The following is a 14,438-nucleotide window of genomic DNA, read 5'->3' on the forward strand; positions in this document are numbered from 1 at the left end:
GGAAGCACACTATTGTTGTAGTGAATTAAGACAGTCTCATTCTAACTACAATTACTTTGTCACAGCCTGTCTGTACAACAACATTCTCCCAGTTTCAACTCCACCTATAAAAGGAGTCACCCCGAGAAATGAGTCACCATGTAGCTTAAGTTCTATATGTTTATAAATACAAGTAATCTTGCCCTAAAGCTTAAAAAGACTTGACACAATTGTCTAAGTTAAAGGATTAAACATGCATCAGAAGGCTTTTAATACCAGAACTTCAAATATTCTTTTAACAAGACCGCAACAGCATAACACAAGAATTTGACATTTTAACATGATTGCATTACAGAAACATAGATCAAGATAATGCTGATCTTCCTTCCAAAGCACCAATTCAAATAATCCGGTTCAAATAATCCATTTATCAACAGACCAATCCTAAAGCCAAGTTAGTTTTACATTAATATTTTAAATTACATGAAGGGCATTGAATTTGAAAGACTTGCCAAGAATGGTTAACAGAAATAAACATTGCCCTGATAAAAGAAGAATCTTTAAATAATTTGCAAAGCATGACAGTAGTTCTACAAAACCAGAATGTGATCATTAAGTGTTTCCCTAGAATAAGTCACTTAGTGCCACTAAGTTTGCGGCACTCTTATAGAACGCTTTACTACTTAATAATTAATTTTCCCTTAATTACTTTTAAAATCCACTCTTAACTACGACTTTCTTGCACACCAAGACAAAGCAATATTGTCTTTAATAGGAGACATACAGCCTGTTTGGCATCTTATTACATAATATATCATCAGCAGAAAAGATTAAGACCAATAATTATTTGGAAGATCAACAGGCCTTAATTCTACCCATAAGAGTCATTGATAAGATCAGCTTTACATTTACTTAGATTTTTACCACAAGATCCTAATTAGCTTGCTTTAGGAGTAATCTTTTCTACAGTTCACACTAACTGGTACCGTAAGACTATGATCCAATTTGTCTAATAGTATTTAAGTCAAAATTAATCTCTACAGTTTCTATAGGGCAACATTAGAAGATGCAGCTATTAGGATGGTTGCAGACTATAAATCTATTTAGCCTATTTTACATCTTAATCAATAGATATTCCAAACTTATTTGCCATCTCTATCTTCTCCTGTTCCTCAATACATAAGACAAGACTACTTATCCAAAACCTTGCGAGGCTTTAAGACTCAGTTATTGAGACAGTGTTTGTGGTTTGTCTTACACTTCACAGTTAAGTCATGTTTAGCATTCATCCAGCAGATTTCAGCAATACAGCTAACAATCAGAATTTTTGTAGTGCATAAGACTAAAAGCAGACAGTTACGAAAAGCAGCTCTGGTAAAGGTATTTAATTTTTCCTGACTTCCAAAATTTTTATTAACTACAAAAAATGGTAGCAATGAGTAAAGTGTCTTTTAAAGATAACAGAACAGTGTTTTCAGGGGAAAAATACTTGATTATGGAAAGGAACATATTTAACAATAAAACACATCAGCTGGCAAACCTTTAGAAAATTGAGAGATTAAAACCTTTCAAGATACAAAGTACACCGCAACAAAAAGCATGAGCCAAGAGCTTGCAGTTAATTTGTCCATCTCTTTCATCTTGTGACTACACCACCGCAACAAATGCTATGACATTCAAAGAGGTTCAGGAAGAAACAGCATTTTGTGGAAAAGAAATTGTATGACAATATACCCAAGTATGCAACAACTGCTTCTCCATTAACCCTACAGCATGAGAAGGGAGGCTATAGATTCAAGAGAAAGACCCGTCAAGTGTAAGCCTGTGCTTTGATAAGAAAGTGGATAAATACAGCGGAGACAGTGATATTTCACAGCTCAAGAGCTGTGTCTCTAGAAAGAGATTCCAAACACTTAAACCGCTCCCTTCCAGAAGAGCAAACTAAGTCCACTTTCTCCCCCAAATGCAGAGACTACTTTCTTTACTGCAGATACACATGTCTATATTCTTCCTGCAGTGCACAGATTTGAAGGGAACATTAAAACATCTAGTCAGACTTCTAATACAACAACATGGTCTATTAGTTGGTCTGTATCTGCTTAAGCTGCTTTTAATTTAATGCAATTTCCTATTGCTAGTATCTATCTCTGAAAGACTTCGTCAACCATGTTTGTCTCAGTCTCTTGCCTTGGACACAGAGTTTTAGGATCGTCTCTCAAGCCATTAAACATATTATTCAGGGCTCGAATTCATACACTAAAAGAGACCCAAAGCTAATCCTTGTTATTTTTAAATCTTTGCCAGTACTTATCTAGACATGGATACCACTTCTACTCTTACCTTAATTACCAATCTCTATTTCTAAAACCCCTTCCTCTAGTGTCTTCATAAACTTTCTCTTCAAATTTAGAACCCCAGATCGTTACGCAAGGCACAGAAACCACCTCTTTCACAATCACCTTCACCTCCAGTTGAAATACCTTATCTCCAGCTCCATTCACTACCATTTTTCCTGTCAAATAGTATCTCAGGTGTGTTCAGGTACAGCTACTACATTCTTTCAACCTCATCCTCTATTTTTGCCCTCTCTCAGAATTATTTGTAGTCCAAAAGCAATAGCTTTTTGCTTCAGAAATTTAATTCTTTATTTACATTTTCTTTTAAGTCATGAACAGATTTATAGGTCAACTGGAGTTCTCCAGAATACTTTCAGAAAGCTGTTCGCACAGGAGGTGCAATCTCAGAGCTGAGACAACACTGGACAGGCTATAAATAACAAGATGATACAAGTCCATAGGACTACAACAAAGGCTGAGAGTGCCAAAGCAGCCCAGGACTTGAACATATTAACACCAGGCCATCTCAACCCCATTCCACAATGAGGAGGCAAGATTTCAGGAAAAATGATTCATTGTCCTCCAATACTTGTCTCTGTTTTTATTCAAGAATTAAGAACTTTATCCTCCCTGAGCACTCAAGATAAAACTTAATGAAAGTTTTCACTTACTAGTGCTTGAACATTGCAACTGACAATTAAGATATTAGTCACAATCATCATTGTGGTCAGACCACGTCACAAAGCCAGAAAATAAAAGAAGTAATTGGTTTAATTCAGTGCATGACACCCTCCCTCATAAGACGATGAGTTTTGCCTTACCAAAAGAACACTGGTTCTTAAGTGAGATTCTGGTGATCTGAAGAGAAATCTTCCACAGGTTTCCAGCAGAGTACATGCCATTTCAATATGGTGATGAGAAAAGTCTGACAGAAGCATCTGGTATATATTGATATAAAAACACAGCATGTTAAACATCTTTTTCAACTGCAGGAAACAGTAAGTTATATCTACTAGACTTTACACTATTGTGGTGTTCCGTACTCTTTAAGAAAAAAAAATGCAAATTGATTTCACTGATCAGATGTGAACAACTTCAAAATATTCATCTCATTAAAAAAGTATTATAAGAACAGTCTAGACCCCAAATTTAGGCTCCAGAAACCTAAAACCAGGATGCTTCTAAGCCTAGCATAAAAAGACTACACTACTAAAACAAACACTATAATCTCTCCCATATGCCTTCCAACTCTGTTATTTCTGCTTTAAAATTCCTGCCGCTAGACTGGAAAACCACTAAATAATCTTGCATAGGGACACAATAACCCCAAAAGCACATCAAATTTAATGGTATTGTTTAAGTTAAGCAAGAACTAAAAATTAATAGAGCTTTGCATTTTACACTATTTTATAAATGAGAGGGGGAAAATGATGAGCGAGTATAATATTTTAAGAATTCAGCTTCAATACCTAATGAGTCAATGAATAGAAACTATTCCTAGAGGAAGTAGTCTTAACCCGTGTGAGTCTTCAACCACCTTTTATAAAAGGCGCTTTTATTTTTAAAATGCATTTTTAATTTGGGACTTGACATCAAAGATAAGTTTGAATGTTTATCAGCATGCAAATTGAGATGATATGGCCAGAGATTAATGCTTTACAAAGATTTATTTTGTTCCTCAACAAAAAAAAGCACCTGCTAAGATGGCATAGAAGCCTCTCCTTGAATCACTGAAAAGCTTTCTGCCTCTAACTCCTCCCCCTTACTGTTATTTTCTCTGTAAAAACATTAAATGAAATCAACATAATGCAAAGGGAAGCTCACTTGCAGTTTTGCAAGATATAGCAGATGAATAAGTAGCAGTGTCTACCATCACTTTACAAAGAAAATTATTAGCAATTTGGTTATGTCCAAAGGTGGAAGTTTATTTTAATATATTCCTACCATCAGAAAAATTAAAACATTCTAACTTCTAGAACAGCTATGGAAGTCTCCTCATACACAGTAACAACAGACATCAGGGTGCAAAACTTCATATGCAATCAATTAATGGATAACATCAGCAATAGGTATATGAAGGGGAATAGGATGGGGATACATTATCAGCATATACAGTAGTGTATGTACATACTACACAACACAACACTAACCTTTAAGCAGTGGAGGGTATCATTTTTGGAGAACATCTTAAACTTGGTAAGCTCACCAATAAATCTCACAGTTTTATTCTTTGTTTCAATGTTGATCTGGTCCTTTTTTCTTACCTTAAAAAAAAAAAGGCATTTCATTTTAGGCCCTCAAAAATACCTACCCCTTATAAATTACTTTGACCCAAATGTGCTTAATAAGCTTGGGAATTCCAGAGTGTTTGATATTGTTTGGTTCCTTATGCTCTACCTTTACCTATCACCGGGTTTCCTAAAAGTCTCTCTACAACCGTGTTTCTTCAGAAGCTTTCGAATTTCTTTCCCCCCCCCCAATCTAAGTCCTCTAACATACCTACAGTTACAGACACACATCAACCTGGCCACCCCTGTTTTGCTATGGTGAAGTAGTGGTGAAGAGTTCTAGATTCTATATTTTTCGAATCAGTAAGTAGTCTCTATATGAATAGGACCACTGGTATAGTCCCTAAGGAAATACTAAGTATTAACAGCTTTTTCAAGTCAGGTTTAATAAAGTGCAGACTTTTTTTTTCTTTTTTCTTTTAAAATCACTGACATACAGCATAATTTTACTGACAAAGTACTAATTTATCTCTATTTCTAAACATAATCATGTTCAGAAAAATACAAAATTGTATTTCTCCACAACAGAAGTAACTTTTCCTGACAACAGTTAACTTCAGATAGTTAAGATTTAATTAAGCCTGAGTAATTCACACACATTTTATTGTCAATATTAGAAAAAAAAAATTTTGAAACCTGTGCCATAAAATTCAGAAAACAGTGCAGGAGTCATCCCTGTGCACCATAACCAGTTCTACTACAAAACTTAGAACAAAGTGAAAGAAACAACATTGAAAAATACATTAGTGAGGCACAGAAAACTTTGGTTGATGAAAATTGTGAAAAATACTTTTTTTAGAATTAAGCACTACATTACAATAGCAACCACTATATTACAATAGTAACCTCGTAGTGGGGACCTGTTGTTAGAATAGGTCAGTTCTTATTTTCAGTGTAAGTTACTAATTAACAGAAATCTCTTAACACTTACAGCTGGAGCACAGTTTCTGATTTTCACAACTTTCGTTGTAATTGTTATATAAGTTCCTTTTAATCACCTTTTAACACTGGAAATTAAGGATGACACTACAAACAATACAACTTATCATATATGTCTGTATATATACACATACAAAAAAGTTTTTAAACATACAGATCTAGTATTCTAGAACAAATCTGCTCAGATGACAGAAAAATATTCTTAATTGAGTCACTAAATTTTAGAATTAGCATCTACATAATATCAAACGTTATTTTTTCCCCAAAAGATGACAATTATCAGATTGGTTAATTGGAATGCAAAAAACTAAACCAACAAAACATACATGAAATCTGAAATCCCCTTTCAGCATGGAACAAAGATCCTCTGCTACATCAGACATACAGGGATGCAATGTGGCAACCAGCCTCGCATAGAACGGTAGCAAATCCAACCTGCAAACAAAGGAGATGATAAATACATTTTTGTCTGTAACATAAATTAGTTGTCTATTTTATGTCTACGAGTATGGGTACCATTTTGCTTGTGAAAAGAATGAATGTGCATAGACTGACAGAACTATGTACATGCAATCTTACGGGCTCATACTTCAGACTGCAATACCATTTAAAAAAAACAATACGAAAAGGTATACTACCACATCCTATTGGAATCCTTCATAGTTAATTTCCTTTCAAAATTATTGCCTCAGGTGAAATGCCAAACACCATCTTAACTACGGAATTTGACCTTTAAGAAACTACCAGATACAAACAAAATTCGGATCCCTCTCAATATGCAAAATGAAAAATTCTTACAGACAATTCCATTTGTTATTGCAATTTTTTTTGTTTTTTTTGGAGTAGCAGCAGACATAACCAGAAAGGTAGGAACATCTTTATTTTTAAGGCAGTGAACTTCTAAATGAATGTAGTTGTGTTATTACATAAAACAAAGGTCAGCAGATGTGATGTGGCAACCCTTTTCCCCAAAACTCAGCTAGTACTCCCACAAATGGTAATATTTCAAAATTTTCTATAGAACTTTCCTTATTTTCTTTTCTCTTTCCTTAATTATATGCCTTCATACCCATTTCACAGTATCGCAAGTGTCCCTTAGGGAATTTTGGAGGGCAATATGTGTTTTCCTTAGTTTGTTTCTTCCCATCAAAGACTATCTGGTTGTAAAAATGGGATAAATGCCCTTAAACCTGGTTTGTGGCATCATGTAACAGGACACAGAAAATAACACAGCTGCTCTGTGTAAATGTGCACATCTCACTTTTAAATGCAGAGAAACCAACTGCACTCTGAGGCCTCATAATATCATTTAACAAGGTGAAGAAAGTATTTTTGTTTTATTTTCAGAACATAAGTTAATGCTGTAAACAGATGAACTGTAGACCAAGCCTACTGTTTAAAGTGGAGAGAAACATCTTAAATTTGCATGCCTCAAGTGAAAAATTGCCTGTAAGGGAAAAATGGATCTTGAGTTTATACTTTATGAAGGATTAAAGTTTTCCCTACTACTGCGGAAAAGAAAAAGAAAAAAGGAAAAGAAAAAAAAAAGAAAATAAAAGAAAAAAACCTAAAAGCACAGTCGATACACAGAGCTTGCCCTAGCCCAAAGTAAAACTGGAAGAGCATCAAGACAAAAACCCCAAAACAAAACATACGCGACTGCCTCCCCTCTCCTTTCTACTGCTATGTCACTAGAGCACATTTCAAAGATATTTAATATTCACCCACAGAAAAAGAGTAAAATGATGTATTTAAATTGTGGACTAGAAGCATCAGAAGATACTACCTGAAAGAGGCATGGCTAAGCAGCCTCCTGATAATACATAAAACTCCTGGTGAAACATTGCAGGTATCCCAGTTACCTATTTAACAGTTTTTATTCTCTCTTGTTAATCAATAACTGAAGCAGTATTTACATTTTTCAAGCTTGTTGGAACACACAGTCAAGGATGACTAGCCACAGCAAATTACTGTGATGTTATTAAGCATTTAGCCATTAACTCTCAGAGAAAAAGTGAAAGCCTCATTACTTCACACACAAATACACAAGCTAAACTAAAAAAGGACTTCAGCTAAATTGAGGGGGTGTGTTTTAACTGAGGGGATTTCTGTATGGCATCTCTTTTAAAACAAACAGCAGAAAGTTTTGTTCTGGTCTGAACGAGTACATGCCTGCTGAGAGCTAATAATTTCATCCCTGTAAACTGAACATACCTGGGGGAAAATTAAAGTCTTAAAGCGCATTGTTGTTATTCCCTCACAGAACACAAAAGGTTTCTTCATGGGGAAGAATACTAAGACTGAGTATTTCTAAATAGGTGAAATATAGTAAGGAAAAGCCTGGGGTCAATTACTGTGAAACTGGCAATCAGAGATTGAATCCGTTCCCTCTCTCACAGGGGAGGCAAAAATTAGTGTTCAGCAGTGGAGAGATTGCAGTATCAGTGGCACCATCTACTGGTACCTGCATTAAGGCTAATCTAACTAGGCTTTTTGTTTTCTCCAAAAGTATTTCTTTTTCTTGAGAAGGGGGGCAGATATTAATGAAAAAACCCACAAAACCCACCGTATTGCTTTCTCTTCCTGCTCTTCTACATTACGAAGCAAGATCTAGCATGAGGGATGAGTCAGTTACTCTCTGAAGCCTATGTTAAGCACCCTGAATATAAACTACCATAGTAAAAAACCCACTACTTCTGACCATTGTCATTTTGACCACATAGCTTGGATTGAAATTTCGTCAACTCTGGATCACATGGACTGCACTTCAGTGAAATATCTAAGAGCACTTTTTTTTTTTTTTTTTAGAATTTCAAATGTTAGTTTACTTAAAAAAAAGAGACTTTGCTCAATTAAAGTCCTAATTTCAATCTCTCTAGAATGGGTGCATCCAAAATTTTATACCCAGAAAGAGTGAGGGGGGCATTGCGTACATTTATTAACTGGGATTCTACCAGAAAGTCAGCTTAAAGAATGAAGCAACAGAGCAAGAACTCCTGCCTCACAAGCATAATCATCACCCAGATAAATGCAGTGTATTCACAGGGCCTGAACAGGTACAAACTGCCACCCACACCGCTCAGTAGGAAGAGAATGATGCTGTGGAATTTGCATGCTATCAAATAAACACTTTTTGCTTTTATTTCTTAGCCATGGCATAAACTCCTTATCTCAAGCACATCTCTCGATTTTATCCTCAAATGAGAGACGCCAATGAAACACTGATAAGTCAAGTTCAATTGAACAAAAAAGGACCTTGCTACTGAGGATTCTCAGGATAAGAAGCTGAAAGAAGGTAGATATACAGGAGGTTTACATCTTTTGAGTTAAAATGCTCAGAACTATTTAACACTCAAGAAGCAGCTAACTTCTGAATTAAGAATAGCCAATGATAATGCTAAAAATTTCCGTATGACAAACAACAGATCTCTTGCTTAGTAAACCTGCAACTTCATAGATCACCATAGATGAGAATGGCAAAAAAAAAAAAAAAAAAATCAGAAGCCACAGCAGCCCCTATTTGCTGTTTACCATTTATCTAGAATTGTTTAAGGCCTAAAAAGATATTTTAAACTCCTCATATTGAAGTTGAAAAAATTCAAGAAAATTGCAGTATGCAATTAAACATAAATAATTATGTGTATCTGTACAGGAAGATAATTCAGTTAGATAGCAAAGAATTACACGTAAGTGCCCTAAAGCTGCGAGCCATATGGGTTAAATCACTGTACCGTCACTTCAGTGCAATCTATATAGTCCTGAATTAAAAGGCTAATATTTAGTTTTAAATCAATCCTCCAATGCAAATCTGAAAGCCGCTTGTATACTAGCATTGAAAAAATCTTTTTAAAAGGCTTTCTGTTCTGTTAGGTTGGAGGTTCAAATAGCAGCTGAAAATGTAAATGCGATCCATTCATAAGTATTCAACAGAGCAGTGCAATGATGTTGTATTCTAACACTAATCTACAGTTAGTTGAGGAAAAACTGTCCTTTTTTGTCAAATTAAGTTTTCTGTCTTAAAGAATCCTGCATTTGTCCCAGTCTATCCAACCCTAGTGGGAGCAAGGAAGCTCCCTGGCAACACTGCATAATGACTTTGACTTTACAGTGTCTGCATTACTCCTCAAACACGAAACCAGTTTTGTACTTTCTTGGTAAAATTGTTGTGCCTGCACATTTCCTAAAACTGATCTCTCAAGAGAAGAAACAGAACTTACCCTGTTATTGAAATATCTTATTATGGCTGCCAACATAATAGCTACACTTAGACAACATTATCTGATATGCTTGGAGACTAAACACTTTTGGAAAATATAATGCTTTATCTACATCCTGTAAGGACACTGTTCCTCTGAACCCTTCACAAAAAACAAAACCAACCAACCAAAAAAACTCCCCAAGAACATAACCCCAACAAGCTTTCTTCTCCCATGGTATCCTGGAGGGATATTGCAGAAACTCCTGGAATTAGTAAAAACTAGTATGCAACAACAGTAACGGAAGTTAAAGACATACCATTACGGCTCAGTGAAGAGATACATGAAGCAAAAACATTGTTAATGCATAGTATACAAAGCTTTGAAGCAGTCTGTTAAATAATATTCTAAATGAATTTGTAGCATTTTGTAGCAACTGTTAGTCCTGTGTGCCATATACACACCTGGAGTTTTTCCATAAGGATTATATATGTTGATTTCAAGACCGCAGAACTGCTCCTTTACCAACTGCAGTAATAAAGCTAACAAATATTAGGATAGATTGCCCTTTAAAATCATTTGCATCTATGGGCAATTCAGCTGGTCTTTTCATTGCAACTGTTTGTGGTTCAGAACAAGAAGCTCAGTCAACATCCTGCTTCTCCTGCTTAGTAGCCCAGAGACGGGCATCACTAATGCAGGCAAAAGAACAGGCAGATATATACAACTGAACTTAAGATCTTACAATTGGAAGCTGGAGTATTCATTAGTCCAGTAGGTCTCAGACCAGACAGCCGAAAAAGGTATTAAAAAAAGAATTGTACATGGAATATTAATATTTCTTAATATTAAGAACAATTAAGATTTATCATGAAAGAACAACAGTGATCAGCTGAGCCATTCATTTCAGTATTAGTTCCAACTAGTAGAGAACAGAACTGTCACAAAGATGACAGTTGAGCCAATCACACCATCTCTACTGGTCTATTGAGTTCCTACAGAAAAATTAATCTTTTTGAAGTTGTTATTATTTTTAAAACAAATTTGTGGGATAATGGAACTACCATTGGGAAGACAACAAATCAGTGGCAGTGTGGAGACTATATACGTTTCTAGCAACTTACAGAGTTCCTAGTACAGCCCGATCAAAGATACCTCTCTTTTTTTAATACCACAATATACTAGGAATTTAACTTTTGCCTTCACAGTATCTATGAAACCACACTGCTGAATTTACAAGCCATCATGTTGTTCTTGTTTGAAACTACCTCTTTTGCTGTGCACAATGTCATCAAGTTCCTTTAGGTCATTATCATCTAGTACACTAGTGGATTATGCAAAGAAAATCATGCATCTTCAAAGAGGTTCCAAGAGTTAATGATCAATCTGAGCAATCTGGAATCTATAGCACCAGGAAGAAATACAGGGCAGTGGTACAAATACTACTGTATGTTCACAGACCAGCCAACAACCCGCTTCCATTTTGCAAACAAACATGGAAAATTAATTATGGTAGAGCTGGAGACAAAAGTAAGTCATCCAGTTGATTTACATTGCTGTAGATATTCTAGGCCGTGAGAAAAAGTTCTTTTCAAATTGTGTTTTGATGCATTTCATGATTACCAGCAGGCTGATAAATAGAAATGTTATTTCCTCTACATCATAAATTTGGGCTGAAGAGCACCTTGTTACGTCTAACAGAAGATATTCAACTGCCTGCCTCCTCTGTCAGTAATTCATATTTCAGGCACAATCAGGCCTCTATCAAAGTCTCTAAAGACTGAGGTGTCAAAACCATATTTTTTTAGAGAAAAGAATACATAAGAGAATGAAAGATTATGTGCACTTCTAATTGCAAAACTAGTATCAATGTAGTCAGGTTAATGCGTACAGTCAGCAAACAAACCGTTGGTTTATATACAGCTAAGGGTGTAGGGTTATTAGCACAGCAGATGCTTATTACAGATGGGATGTAGAAATAGGCTAGAATTAAGGTTGAAAACACAAGGCAAGAACTAAGTGATTAAAAGCAAGGAAAACAAAACACCAAGGTCTGTTTCTTCAAAGCAATAGTCTACACAAGTCTTGAAACAAAACGGACACTCAAACAAACCATGTTTTTTCCCCTGGTGTTAAAAGGGAATGGAATCAAAGTGGTGTGAACTCTAACAGGAAATGCAAGATGATGATGAAACATTTGAAACTAAAAGCAGCATCAAAACAACATCTCAGGAGAAACAGGGTGAGGTGGAGCAAGAAAAGTGGCTCCTTCATAATTGCACCTATTTAAGTTGCACCTATTTAAGGTACAAGTTTACCGGGGAAATATATTATTCTTCCAATGAATTTAACAATTTTATCCCAATATTTGCAATCATTTCTGTAAGCAAGGCTCTTCCTGTAAGTACAGCGACCTCTCTTACACAAAGAGAGAGACAAGGAGAAATAGGAAAACTCTACATGGACAGATCTACACAGACGGAAGAGGCCAGGCTCAAACTCTAATCCTTGCTTTCTTTAAACTGGCCAGCCTCGAACCAGCTCTGTTCCAGAAGATAAAAGGCTACAATGGCTATGTACTATACCAGCATTAACGTATCACAAGAAATCCCTCATCCTAAACAACACTGTGCTCTAACTATTCATAGGTTCTTATATTAAAAAAAGCACAAGTTCTCCTGAATGAAATATATCCTCCTTTTTTGATAGAAGGTAGGTTTTGCTGTTGTTTTCATGGTTAAAAGAAGTCATGAAAAGATCGACTATAAACACACAAGTACCAGAAAAGAAAAACTATTTATTAAGAAAATTTACACTGCTATGGCAAAATATTGTGGTGAATTGCTTGATCGCTAATCCCAAGTATTTCTTTGGTGCTCTAGCATAAATCACTCCAGAAGTGCACATCAAGAATAAACAAATGCAACTTGGAATATGCACTGGTCTTCAGTAATTTAAACAGAAAAAAAAAATAAAATAAAAAAATGTTAAGTTAAATAACCAAAGGGTGGATCCAGCTTGTTCCCCTTCAGTTCTTACCTTTGTCTAGGAACTATGAAAAGTGCTCGTACTAGTTTTCTTCTGTTGGCTTTTGTATTCATATTCATGCAAAAATCCATTGCTGCCTGTAAAGAGAAAAGTCAATACTTCACCTTTAATGCAGCAATTTTTTAAAGCAATGTAGCATGCTTTTCAAAAGCATCTTTTATAGAGCTATTCCTGTTACATGCAGCTGCTTTAAAAACAACCGTAAAGAAAAAAAAAATCTTCATTTTTGTCTAGAACTGACACAGTTAGAAAACATGCCCAGTTACTGATTCTTTGGATCAACACAAGGAAAAAAGCAGCTTAAGTAGACAGGGAGTAATTTGTCAGGGAGTGATGGGAAGAAAAAAGGAAAAAGCCAAGTCTACTTCTAAAACAAACTAACACATAAGAGAATGGGCAGACAAAACCAATGTCACATGGTATTTGGGCAATGGCTAAGTGAGAAAAAGAAAATACTTCCTCCAGGTTAAAAATGAATTCAGCTACTGCTAGACTCCAAAGCTTCAAATCTTTATTTCCGATCAATCTGATCTAGCGTTATAGCTTTTAAGAGTGGGGAAAAAAAAGAAAACTGTGACTATACCTTGTCTATGAGGTCTCTGTTGACACAATTTGGAAGCTGCTGAAGAAAAGCATCTACTATAAGTTTTAAATGAGATCCAGTACTGGCTTCTTCATCCTCTTGTTCTAACAGAGTGAAATAAATAAGCAGCACACATTTTTAAGCTATGAAATATAATGATTTACAATCACATTCCCCAAACACAGTGCATTTGTAATGTTTAGTTGTTAAATAGTCATCCACAGATTCAAAAAAAAATAAGATAAAGATGAATACAAAATTTCATTTTTTTAATGCAAAAAATCAATCCATTGATTCTCTATGCTGACAAAAGTCAAAAGTATAACCTTTAAAACTCGTCTTCCCATTTATGAAGTTTCCTACCTCCTAATTTATACTGTCAGGAGTAACAACACATATATATATTCCTAGAAAACTATGGTAGTTTCTTTAGGTGATAAAAGGAAGACCACAAGAAGGCCCAAACATGGGGGAAAACAATATTGGGGGGGGGAAAAAACCAAACCAAAACAACAAAACGCCTTAATGCAATTGTGGATTCTATTTTTTTTATGAAAATGTGGATTCTATTTTTCTTGCCCTGCAGGAGAAATAGAATTTTTGATCAAAAATGTCCATTAAGGCCATTCTTTCACCAGGTGTGTTCTTGACATCTTTTCACTTGAGGCTATAAAAGCTAGAGGCCAACTCAATTCCTTCAGCTGTACAGAAACCAGAGTACAAAACCATAAAGCAACAAGAATGGAGGGTTGATCACATAACAATCGCAAGGCAAGCGACAATTTGTTTTTCAAGCAAATGCTTCTGTGTAATTTGCAACATAGGAAGCAGTGACAGTGACCTGTATCTACTAATTGAGTCAGTAACACTACACAAGTAAGAGACTGCAGGACAACTCTGCCATTTAAATTCAGATTTTCTGGCATCAGCTACGAAGATCTCACCAGACCAATCCCCCTACAGTTACCCTTTAATTGCAAAACACGTGGTAAGCTTCAAAAATTTTCCAGATTTTACTAAGTCCTAGAGAAGAGTCTAGTTTGCTCTATAGCACAACATGAGCCAAAAC

At 35.5% G+C, this 14,438-nt stretch overlaps 1 protein-coding gene across 1 annotated transcript in view; it reads right to left on the reverse strand.

Moving 5' to 3' along the window:
* Positions 1-14,438, reverse strand: part of UPF2 (UPF2 regulator of nonsense transcripts homolog (yeast)) — a 63,142-nt gene that overhangs the window by 33,109 nt on the left and 15,595 nt on the right. Inside the window, exons 6-10 of the mRNA XM_009321747.1 lie at positions 13,370-13,473; positions 12,778-12,863; positions 5,869-5,977; positions 4,466-4,579; positions 3,137-3,253 (exon numbers count right to left, since the gene is read on the reverse strand). Of these exons, the coding sequence (XP_009320022.1) occupies positions 3,137-3,253; positions 4,466-4,579; positions 5,869-5,977; positions 12,778-12,863; positions 13,370-13,473 (530 nt within the window). The remainder of the gene's footprint in view (positions 1-3,136; positions 3,254-4,465; positions 4,580-5,868; positions 5,978-12,777; positions 12,864-13,369; positions 13,474-14,438) is intronic.

The sequence above is a fragment of the Pygoscelis adeliae genome, unplaced genomic scaffold, assembly GCF_000699105.1.
Source record: "Pygoscelis adeliae isolate BGI_AS28 unplaced genomic scaffold, ASM69910v1 Scaffold202, whole genome shotgun sequence".
NCBI classification, from domain to species: Eukaryota; Metazoa; Chordata; class Aves; order Sphenisciformes; family Spheniscidae; genus Pygoscelis; species Pygoscelis adeliae.